The sequence below is a fragment of the Prinia subflava genome, chromosome Z (genome assembly GCF_021018805.1).
Source record: "Prinia subflava isolate CZ2003 ecotype Zambia chromosome Z, Cam_Psub_1.2, whole genome shotgun sequence".
NCBI lineage: Eukaryota > Metazoa > Chordata > Aves > Passeriformes > Cisticolidae > Prinia > Prinia subflava.
This window is the reverse complement of record NC_086283.1, coordinates 75,661,863-75,674,198: the sequence shown is the minus strand read 5'-3', so window position 1 is coordinate 75,674,198 and position 12,336 is coordinate 75,661,863. Positions and strand designations below refer to the sequence as shown.

Sequence of the window (12,336 nt, the reverse complement as noted above, 5' to 3'; positions counted from 1 at the left end):
AGATTACACCGAGGTTGCACAACTTGATGTCTGCTAGTGAGATTATGGAAATAAAGGATACCTTCTAATACAGGTCCTTGATGACAAACCCTTGATCTTTTTAATACACATCTATGCTAATAGATCTTTGATCTTTCTCATTTAGATCCTTCCTGATTCCCATAAGCATTCTATGACTGTTTTCAGTATCACAAGCTTAAAAGTTCTCATATTTGGGTTCTTTTGTGTATTTCTATTATGTGTAATGCTTTTCTAAAACTAATCCTTCTGGTCAGGCAAGATTTACTTGATATTTCATAATTATGATTATCTACCGGGGCTTTGATTGTGTATATTCTTATTTTTACTATTAGTAATATGTGTATTTTTACAAATCCTGTCCCCTCGAGTATAAAATAAACATGCTCTGCATTCTCAATGTACTCTGAACTATAAAAATAGAATACCTAAAATGTCTCACATAAAGTTAATCTAGGGACCTAAATATTGATGTGAAATATTGTTCCATTCTTCATTCAGTTCTTCCCCTTATGTCTATCTTCTTCAAGCTAAGCTGTGTGAAGAAGTGAGCATAGCAGGAGACTGAGGATGGCAAATAGTAACAGTCTTTAGTTCTGCATCTGGAAAATAGAGATACTGATAATGTTTATTAGCTCCTTTCTCACACAGCCATAGTAATTATGATTCCTCACACATTAGGTAGTGATGGAGTCAGTCCTCTGATAAAGGTACTAGCTTTCATTTACATGTAATAAGTCTGCTTGCAGTAGTTTGCATATAAACCTTTATTGGTGGCATCATATGATTAACGTCTAAACTTCCAGAAAAAGTCCCAGAATTTTGCTAAAGTTTGAGCCTCACTTTCCAAGATACTGAAAGCTCAAGGGCAGAAGCAATGAGAGAAATGCAGCACCTGAGAAAATTGGAAACAGAATGTTTCAAGCTGAGCCCACAAAAGAATAGGGAAGCAGAATTAAACCCCTCCTCCAGTAAGTCTAGCTCTGGGGAAGTCTAAAATTGCTCCTTCTCTTCTTTACTTCCTTGTAGCTTATTTCTGGATCTTATTCAATTTTATTTCAGCTTATACTGCATGTTAGCAAGCTTTATGCAAAGTAATTATACTGTCTTCTCATTAGATTTATTATAAATTTTGCCCGTTGTTTCTTTTTTTGTTTGGGTTTTTTTTCTCTTTTTAGTTATGTTGATCTGTATACAATAGTATGAAAAATATGTGATAATTTATTTGCTACTGGAACATTCACTCTAAAACGGTACTTTCTCCTTTTGCATTATTCCAGGGCTGTTGGTTTACTGTCAATAACACAAGGCGATTTGTACACGTCAGACATTGCCATATGTAAAGTGAAAGAACAGCAGCAGTAAGTTTTCTTTCTAATCCTTTCTGAAGCAAACTTCAATTGTACATCCTGAGATTTGCACTGCCTCACAATGTATTCCAGGTATTTCCTGGTCTTTAGGTTTAAGGCAATAAGAAACTGCTAAATACACCATGCAAAGCAGAGTTGAAATTAAGCAGGGCTAAAAAACTTGTAAACTAGATCAGGCATTAGTCCAGACAATTAAAAATCTGCTTGTGTTTGTTCATGAACCTCTCCAGCATGGGAGGAGTCAATAGCAATTGATTATTATTTGTGGGTAGCTAAAAATATAAAAGCATTTCTTAGTCAGACTATTTAAAACTGCCTGCAAGCTACAGATCCTGAAAATGTCATGAGTGAAGTTGTGGAAATGTTTTATTTCTCTTTATTGCCACAGTTTCATTGCCATTGGTTCATATTCTTTGTGTGTGCATGAGTTGCTCTAATGAGGATTTTCCTTGTTTCTGCTGGTAGCCTAGTGTTTGTTTCTGGTTTTGCTGTTTATGAGCTGTGGTGGATTTTAAAGGCTAGCACAGCTCTGATCCACCTCAGCAGGAAGGCAGTTGTTGCAAGTTCTAATGCAATCCTACTTTTATTTCAGATTTGCCTGAGAAAATGTTCCAGATCCTCACAATACTGTTGCTGGAAACACAGCTCTCCATGATTTCAGGTAAGAGAGAATCTGCCTTCCATTTCCACTAGCAGAACCAATGCAGCTTTTAGTATGTGGTCTTCAGCAACTCCAGCAATACTTGCATGAATGGTCAGTAATGTCTGGAGCCTCTGCTTTCCATCTTGTAGAAGGCACTGCCACTGACTGAGCACAGGACAGGTGTCCATCACTCTCCAGAGTCAGGCTTCTGTCACATGTGTACTGGCAGCTGAGGTGTCCAGCATCAGTGGCATGGCTGTGAGAAGGAGGATGACCAAAGCAACTAATGCCCACTGGGAAGCATAGCCATCTCAGTGTAAGACAGAGTGAAGGAAAATCACTTGTGTTCCCCTTTCCATGCCTGTAGCAGAAGCAGCTTGGCTAAAACACAGAAGGAGCTTGGCACTTTTTCACATAATTTTTCCCCTTGTTACAGCTGTATTAGAATGAATAAACAAACATAGTGCTAAGTGGAACCTAGCAATACTAGAAGGTTTCCGTGTAAGTATTTCAGAGACACATACACTAAAAAGAATGCATAAACAGTTGCATGGACTTCTCTTTGGAATGGCACTACCAACACTTCCAAGTGCTTCTGAATTGTCTACCAATATGGGAAGCAGTAACAAGGTATATTGAATGATGTATTATAAATAACTCTGCCATATCAAGTACACTTTAAAATGGCATCCTATTCATAACAATATTAATTTCAGATTTGGTGAATGGCTAAGTTGATTTTGACATATTTTCTGTAATACTGTTGCATGTATCTGAGAAAATGATACTTACCTGGTTCCAGGTTTGTGGAGACTATAATTCCTGCATAGCAATTCTGAGCTACACATGTTTGTTCACTGCAACTGTTTCACTGGAACTATGCTGGTATTCCTTTTTGTGAAGGATAATGAAATTAGATTTACAATTTCCACAATTAATTGTTGCTTTTGCTACAACCTTAGGACATGTAAGGGATCATATTGTAGTTTGATAAAAATGATCCCTGTGTAACCACTGGCCTAACCTTAAGCTACTCATAAAATGTGAAAAAAAAAACACAAAACAAAACAAAACCAAACAAACCAAAACAAATAAACCAACCAAACAAAAACCACACAAACAACCAAAAAAACCAGCTGCGCACAAAAAACACAACACCCCCACACAAAAACAAAAAACAAAAACCACACCCCAAACAACGAAACCAAACCACAAAACTTGGTCAGTTTGCCCTCATCTTTCAGATTCTGTAATCAATACAGAATATAGATTATTTGCTATAATTACTATATGGTAAATAAATAAGTGTGAATATGAATAAAAAATGCTTAAAACTTTCAGTCAAATCATATACCTCAGTAACCATATATTTCTGACTATCTGTATACAGTACACTGTCTGTATACCATCTAATACAGTTTTGCCCAAATTTAAAGAAACTCAGAGCATATTATGATGCAACAAATGACACTGTTTTCTTTTCCTCACATAGCTTTATTTACAGTTGAAGTTCCTCAACAGCTCTACACTGCAGAGTATGGGAACAATGTGACTATGGAATGCAGATTCCCTGTGAATGGCTCAGTAGATCTAGGACTCCTGACTGTTGTTTGGGAGCACAAAAAGCAGGGCTTGTTGAAATCAAAAGAGGTGTACACCTTCCGCAATGGGAAGGCACTCCATCCATCCCAACATCCTGATTACATAGGAAGAGCATCACTTCTGCACAGTGAACTGAAGGTGGGACGAGCCATCCTTCAGATCACCAATGTGAAGATCACAGACGCAGGATCATACCTTTGTCTCATTGACTACCAGGGTGTGGACTACAAGTACATTGCTTTGGAAGTAAAAGGTGAGTGGTTAAATTAAATGTAATTGTATACTCATTGAGACGCCTATACTAAATTCCTACAAGCTTTTAGAGATTGGGTAATCTGAAGGAATTTGTTGCTAGTTGTCTCACCAAGACTTTGCGCTCAGCCCCCATCTGAACCAAAGCAGTTGTCTTAGTGGTGGCTAGACTTTGGTTCAACAGCTGAGCTCCTCCAGGAGCACCAGGTGCTGGGGAGAGACAGCATCTGTTCTCTTTCCATCCTTTTTCTTTTCCACTTCTTTCTACAGCCTCTTCTCCTGTGTCACCACCTCCCTCCTCTCTTTTGATCCCCTGCCTTGTTGGGCCACCATCTGGTCATTCCCAAAAGTTTCTCAGAGATGCTTTGATATATTTATAAACCCTGCTGCAAATACCCAAGTGGCTGGGGATTCCCCAGGCTGGGGATTCCCCAGGTGACTGCAGTTCCCAGAGCAAGGACATGTGATTTTCTGAGTTCATTGAAGCCAAATGGGCATTAATAACAGAGGTATATGTTATTGGACAACATGACAGACCACACCTTTGAAAGACTTCTGGTGTTTCCCGCTATTTGTATGTCTGTGTGATGCAAGGCAGCATTTGTTTCCCACCCAGATATTAAATCACAATCTTTATCAAAAGCACAAATGGACACAGACATTCTTAAGAGCCACATTAGTTCCTCTGAAGAGTCAATTTTGTTCTAATATGATGAAAATATTACACTGTTTATAAGCTATGGTAAAACAAGCATAAAAATCAGCCTTTCTGGAAGTGGCATATTCTGAAAGTGAAAATAAGAGTCCCATGAGATTGCACTTGTCTCCTCTGTCTCAATAAATTTAGTGTCAACTGCTGCCATATATAAAGTATTGGAGTGTATTCTTTTGCTGTAGGCATGGTAAGGATTGAATAATCAATTTTGCGTTTTTCTACAAAACATTCTTCATCATTTTAAATAAGTGTCCCACAGATATAACCAGAGACAATACACAGCATTAAAGGGCAAGCAGGGAAAGTGAAGTGGGAAAATTACTGTTGTTGCATACAACAATTTCACTCAACTTCTTATGCAGCAGCTTACAAGAGAATAAACACTCAAGTAGTGAGAATACCAGGTGAAGACAAGTTTGTTTTTATGTGCCAGTCAGAAGGCTTTCCTCTGGCAGAGGTTTATTGGCAAAATGAGAACTTCAATCTCAGTGGACCTGCAAATACCACCTATACACTGACTGCAGATGGCCTCTACAATGTCACCAGCATCCTGATATTCAAACCAAATATGAGTGAGAACTACACCTGTGTCTTCTGGAATAAAGAACTGAATGGAGAAACTTCAGCTCACATTTCCACTTTAGGTTCGTATAACCTTGAACTTGTACACGACAGTGTTCATACATACATCATGTGCTATGGTCCATCACTGGAGTTCAGTTCTAGAAATTGGTGCAAGAGTGATTCTTGGGAAATGGAACAAGTCAGTACTATTTATGTCTTTGAAGTCTCAGCTAGCTTCCACTTTAACAAAGCAGTCTGTATTTTTTTCTATATATTTTAATTTGAGGGTAGCTTTCATTATTTTCCCATCAATACAGAGGGAATTTTTTCAGCTGCATGAGTATCTTCCCTGATAGCCTCCTACTTAATTGTTTATTTAGTTGTCTGCCTTGACTTCAGCAAGGCTTTTGACATTGCTGCCCATAATATCCTCATGGGTAAGCTCAGGAAATGTGGGTTAGATCAACAGGATCAAGAACTGGTTAAATGACAGAGCCCAGAGGATTGTGATAGAGGAACAGAATCCAGATTGAAGCCTGCTATCAGTGGCATTCCCCAAGGATCAGTACTGGGTCCAGGCTTATTCAGCTTATCAACAACTCGGATAAAGGAATCAAAGACATTCTCCACAGGTTTGCTGGTGACACTAAATGGGGGGCGGGGGAGTGGCTGATCCACCTGAAAGTTCTGCTGCCATTCCATTGACTAGCTGCGGGGTTGGGCAGAGAAAAACCTAATGAAGTTTAACTGAGTGTAAGGTCCTGCACTTGGGGAGCAATTGCCTCACGTGCCAGGACAGGCTGGGGTCTGACCTCTGTGAAGTGGTTCTGCAGAGAAGGGCCTAGTAGTCCTGGCAGACAAAAAGCTCTCCATGAGCCAGCCTAATGGTATCCTGGGGCACAATGAAAGAGTATTCCCAGCCAAGACAGATGGTCCTGCCCCTTTACTCAGCAGTAGTGAGGCCACATCTGGAGTGCTGTACCCAGTTCTGGGCTCTTCAGGACACAAGAGAGAAGGAGGTACTGCAGAGGGTTCAGCAATGGCCACAAGGATGATGAGGGGTCTGAAGCATCTCTCTTATGAGGAGACACTGTTTAGTCTGGAGAAGAGAAGACTGAGAGGGGATCTCATCAATATATACAAATATTTGAAAGGTAGATGCCAATAGGATGATGCCAGACTCAAATGCCACACAAATGAGAGATTTGACTGGTTTTTTGTAAGGCTTTTTACAGTAATATTTCAGAACAAATTAACCATAAGTATAAATCACTATGTTGATAGATTTTTTAAATCCTTTGTTCAGTCAGAGCAAGACTTCGGAGAAACAGAACTTGTAACTTGATAAAGAATGCCAGTTTTTTAAGTTATAAATTTACTTTTCTTTCATGTTTTGACAGCTTTAATGAGCACACAGTATAGTGGACAAAAATTCCTGATCTCTTTAATCATCCCCACATGTGTGACTGTAGCTGTCCTTCTCTCTGCACTAATAATTTTTCAGAAGAGAAAATCATTCATCGATGAGCAACCCAAAAAAGGTACATTTTACTTCAGATAGTGAAACTTTTCACTTTTTTTTTTTTTTCCTGTGAACAACCTTTGAGAATCTTTAGTAACTCTAGGCACACTTACATGACTTTGGTCACATTTTATTTCTAGATGACAAGAGGGTATAAAATGAGATAATTTGATTGGGTTTTATTTTCCTCACTTTGTTACCAATGTGAGACAAGGTGTATGGAAAGCTACATTTTTAAAACTGACCAGTTAGTATTCTGTACAGAGCACAAACAAACTTCGGGTAAGGAGGATTGTAAAAGCAGGTTGAACGGTGTTTTCTTCATAGCTACAAAGACTTTGGGGCTACAGTCTATTACACAGAATTTTTATTTTTCAACTCCATGATGGCTCTATAACTAAAATGGTGCAGTGCAGGACTATCACAGTGTTTCTTGCCTTGGTTGCCTGTACAGTAGTGCAAAAGTCATAAAGCAAACAGACTATTATTCCAGTATTTCCTTGCACATGAAAAGACTCCAGTAAACCAGATTAATGTATTTATAGTAATGAGAGTCTTAACATTTTGACTTCAGAATTTGATTCCAGTTTTGTAAAAGAAAAGAAATGCAGTGAAGTTTATTTATTTGATATGATTTAATAATAAACTTAACTGTGAGTACAGCTCGGTTTAATCTATAGGTTTGTTGAATTGTATTGTTCCTTTCAAATCTAGAGATGTTTAAGCTAAATTTGTATATATTTACTTTAACAGACAGGAAAAGAAAACTGAACCCTAATGCAAAGGATGAAAACAGTAAGTCATAGGCAATTTTTTAAATTTACATTTACAGACTTTTCTTTCTTACATCTAAAATCTTAAAAAATATCTAGATTGCAACCTAAATAATGTTACATCAAAATAGAGCATAGTTTTGAGTTTAAATTCTTTTTTCCATGAGTTTTTCAAAAACGCAGTTTCTAAAGTTTTGACTTTCTTTTGGGCAATGTAAAAATTTATAAATATTGGTCTCCTTTCACTGAGGTACCAAAAGCTTTCATGCATAGCTCAGCACACACCTCTGTGTACTAACTGGGGTCCTAGTAGTCTCAGCTGAGAAGACACTCACAGAAAACTGTTATTTTAGAAAGCACCAAGATTTTTGTGGCAATAGTCTGTTATATTATTGGATCAGGCTACAGGTTTTAATAACAAATAAAATGATACCTCGATGTTATATCATCTCCTAGGCTACTTCTTGTCTTATGAGAATCTGACTTGCCTAGACATACAGGAATTTTTACATTTCAGAGGGAAGATAATACCTAAAAACTGTCAGGATGCATCTATCTGTTCTATACTAAAACTGAACTGAAAGAAAAAAAAACAACCAAAAAACCAACCAGATACCACCATAGAAAACTATGAAACAATATTACAAGAAAAGTCTTATTGCACCTACTTAGATAAATCAAATTTGTTACCTATAGATAAAGGTTTGGCAGGTTAATGCATTGTGAGGAGAGAGGCTGTAGCCAGTGTTAGGTACAGAGGTACTTGGTTCAGCCATCATTCCTTGGTGTCCAAGCAGACCCTCACATCGCGTATTGAGGTCAGCCCTGAGGCTGCTAAGGAGCACAAATGAAGTAATACTGTCATGCAGCTAACCAAGTGAATACAGAGACAACTCAGGGCTTTTCCAGGGATAGGATTTTTTTGAGCATCCACCCATATTTTCTCACTGTTAAAAGAATACATGAAGAAGTCACCAGCTTAAAAATAAATTTCGTGGGTGAAAACTAGAGATTGGGTGAAGAGCGGATGAATTCACTGATTTCCAAATCACCTTCAGGTTGTCATGTTTATGTCTTAACTGTAACTGTTTGACCCACTGCCAACAGTTAAAACAACACTTTCAGAAAGACACTTTCACCTTCAGAAACCTTGCAGAAGTCAAAGTCTCATTCTTATTTTTCATGTGACAGTGTGAAACTTCAGTGGCATCATGCCATGCACTAAAGAACACAAGCTCAAGGCAAGCAGCATTCTGGAGGACAGCGTTGGTGCGTGTCCAGATACAATTTCAGTGCATATTGTCTGAGCATAGCTTAGCTTCCCCTGGCTTTTTGTATTATTTTTGCAGATTTTTTCCACTTTGTAGCCTCTTCTGTCCACTTAGTGAAATGAAGAAATTAAAGGAGACGAGGCTGCTCTTTGTGGTTTTACTTCTTCATTTGAAGGACAAAAAATCTTTGTCTTACTTGCAACATGCAGTAAGTCAGATGACAAACATTTATATTTCTCAGCATTGGATATTTTTAAGAAACCCTGGAAAGAACCTTTTTTCCATGATGAGTAGGTAGTTGAAGCATAAAAGCCACACATACTTTATCACAGTGCCTTGGAAATGACCCATACAGTCCTGGTTACAGGAACAAGGATTGTTAATGTTACCTTTTAACTTACAGCTCAAGCTGTATCAGTACTGAATATGCAGGACGTTTAAACTCATCACTGAAGTCCCAGTTCTGCACACTTTTAATCACATGTACAAATTTACTGACAAGCATTACCATGGATGCTCTCTAAACAGATTTCAGTTTTACTATTTCATTTATATGGCTGAAAGTGAGTGATAGCTTTGTTGTAATAGAAAATTCAGAATTTGGACTACTCATAAAAGAGATCATTCTTTCCTCAGGAGATTGCAGCAGATGTTCTTGTAAATTATGACAGTTTCAAGGAGCCACTGTAACTTCAGCATGAACAAGAAGACTGAGCTTTCACTCTCTACCTCTCAGTTGTTAAAATCAGCCTTTTTATTTTCTTAAATCATTGAAGATTTCTAAACTAATACTATTGAATTTTCTTTCTTTAAGGTGATGATTTTAACTCTCAGACTGAGGCTTTATACTTGTCAACTGTCACACCTTCAAGAGACACTGGAAGTGTGGGTCTGTGAAAATTCTTCATCTTACATGCCATATTTTGCACTTTTTCAATCTGTTTTTGGGGACTTCAAAAGAAAATTACAGCACTTTAGCCTTGGGATAAACGGTGAACACATGGGGATGTATTTGCACTGTAGCAACAGAAAGTTATGCCTCCTCAGATACCGTATCTTCTTGAAGTTACTGAGAACTATGCTGTCACGAAATGTGGTTTACCACTGTGGAGAGGTCATCTGAGTGCCTTTGATACACTTTACTTTCAGATTTACTGTTGCTTAAGGGATTTTTGCCTAAGAATGCCTTTATTAACTGTTCCAGTCTCAGAAATGGTGTTTGGATTCAAACATCTTGTGGAATTTGAATAAAAGCTGTAAATGTTATCTTATGTCAACTATTTTCAAGTGGAAATATCATTACATGCCCATATCCCATTTCCAAACTTTCTAACACATTAAACAGGATATTACCACAAGTACCCATGGTCAGGGCAACATCTAGAAGATATTTCATATCACAAGAGCAATAAGAGGTTGAAATTAAATCAAAGGGCAGACAAAAACAAACAAACAAACCCACAAAACAAAACAAAACAAAACAAAACAACAACAAAAAAAACCCCCAACCAACAAAACAAAACCCACCAGCAATAAATCACCATTATGTTGCATAAGAGAATTTTCATGTCTATATAAAACCTCACAAGTAAGTCAGGTCAAAAACCCATGAACTGTGATGCTATGCTACAAGAAAGTTAGACGTTTCAAATTAAACAGTAATTTTGCCTTTGTTGAGAGAAATGAGTCTTTTCCATGCCAGGCTGCTTTACTTTCTAATACTGGAATACCAGATTTGGAAAAACATCCAAAAGGAAACAACTTTGCTTCTTAGATAGTCATGAGATAGTGAAACAGGGCACTGGGTAAGGTCTGTCATGTTGTTTTGAAAGACCAGTGGCTTTGGTAAGATGGATTTCTATTAAGATAGATGTAACAAGATTGAAGAAAGATGTTCACATGGAAGCTACTTCTGTCATGATCTTGCTCTTAGAAGAGTTCCACTGATAAAAGTTTTCATAGCACTTGCTGTGAATTTGGATGGGAACTGCTTCTCCAGTGTCACTTTGCAGCTATTTATTTCAGTGAAACGTGGACGTACAGTACTGCTATGAGACCAGAACATCAGCATTCATCCTCTCTTGTATCACCAGGACAGGTGATTTTAAAAAGCAGGACTGCCATTGATTTTACTTATGGAAGAGAAAAACTAATCTCTCTCTGACTTCATCTGTAATTTAATATCCATGCACCTTTAATTACCCATTTGTAGCCACTGGATTCATTCAGCTGAGACAAATCTGCTCTAGGCTTACTATGTCCTATGTCCTTGCTGACTTGGCAAATCAAGCAGATGTCAGAGAATTGGAGGCAGCTTCTTGAAACACTGGTTAGCTTAATATGGAACAGCAGCTTGGGAAGTGTCCTGGCTTGCACCATTTAGCAATATTTAAGGGTCAGTGCATAAGGTCAAGCAATTTCTCTCTGTTACAGATTTGTACTCTGCTGGTAACTATGACCCCTTGCCCTTCTATAAGCCATGGTGAAATCCAACCCACTGTGGTCCTGGAAAGAGTTAATTTTGCATTGTTCTATTTCTTTTTTCCTCATGAAAATGAAATGGAAGTAATTAAAACTGAATTTATGTGGATGAACATAAACAGTACACCACACCATTTGCAATTAGATTATGGTTATAGTCATTGCTCCTTACTGAAATGGAAGTCATCCTGTCATTACCTTATACTGGTGAGTAAATGCTGCCTTGGTGTGGGCAGCAAAGAACAAGTGTGGGTAGCATTTCCTGCCCATTTTACAGGCATGGAAAATACTACCCTGGCTTTCCCTCTTACTGGATTGTACACTGAAAAGTTTTACCTGGCATCCCAAGGCTGAGAAAGCTCAGTTTTCCACAACACTCCTATGCCCTATCCACTCCATTTTATTATGTATGGAACAACAGCACTGTTTACTGCAGTAACTGTAAGAATAACTACAATTGTATTTTGGCTTGTGAGTTTCTATTTTCACCAGCTCTCGCTGGATGCTTATGGAGCTGACTGTGACATCTAAGTATGTGAAAGTTAGCTTGTCAGCTGCTTGGCCAGTCTATATATGTCTATGAATTCATGCAAGACTTGTCTTTTACTGTAAACCATTGAGCATGTGATATGTGTGTGATACGATGAGTCTCTGTTCTTTCTGCTTCACCTGCTGTTTTACATGCTGTTATCTCCAAACAGCTGAAGTGACTTTTCATGTACATATAAACTGCCTGCAAAATGTTTTAAGGGTTTGTGTTCTGTTTGTTTGGGGTATTTATTCTCTTTGTGTGTGTTTTGTTGTTGTTTTGTTTGTTGGTTGTTTTTTTAAAAAAACTTTGGTTTGTTGGGGGGCTTTGTTTCTTTGGTGGTGTAGTTGTTGTTGTTTTTTTTGTTTTATAGTTTTGAATGTTACAGTGAGTCAAGAGCTGATGTTGTAAGGCCATAAAACTATTAGGTGTTTTTAGAGTTTGCCTCTAAAACTTACTTGTACTCTCATCTGGCATCTTTGAGTGGCAGGGAGGATACCTTGCATAAGAAGATTCTATTACCCTTTCTGATATGTTCTGCCTCTATTCATCTCCATACATTTGTCTCAACTAGGTGCATGTCATAAGCAATAGCA

The 12,336-nt window shown here is 37.9% G+C and overlaps 2 protein-coding genes across 1 annotated transcript; one reads left to right on the top strand and one right to left on the bottom strand.

Moving 5' to 3' along the window:
* The window catches only part of PLGRKT (plasminogen receptor with a C-terminal lysine), a 92,402-nt gene that overhangs the window by 60,849 nt on the left and 19,217 nt on the right, over positions 1–12,336 (bottom strand).
* LOC134564668 (programmed cell death 1 ligand 2-like) lies at positions 735–10,530 on the top strand. Its single transcript, XM_063423674.1, has 7 exons — positions 735–1,379; positions 1,981–2,049; positions 3,524–3,886; positions 4,963–5,244; positions 6,565–6,705; positions 7,440–7,481; positions 9,545–10,530. The coding sequence occupies exons 2-7, from the start codon at positions 1,995–1,997 to the stop codon at positions 9,625–9,627; spliced, it is 966 nt and encodes a 321-aa protein (XP_063279744.1). The 5' UTR covers positions 735–1,379; positions 1,981–1,994; the 3' UTR covers positions 9,628–10,530.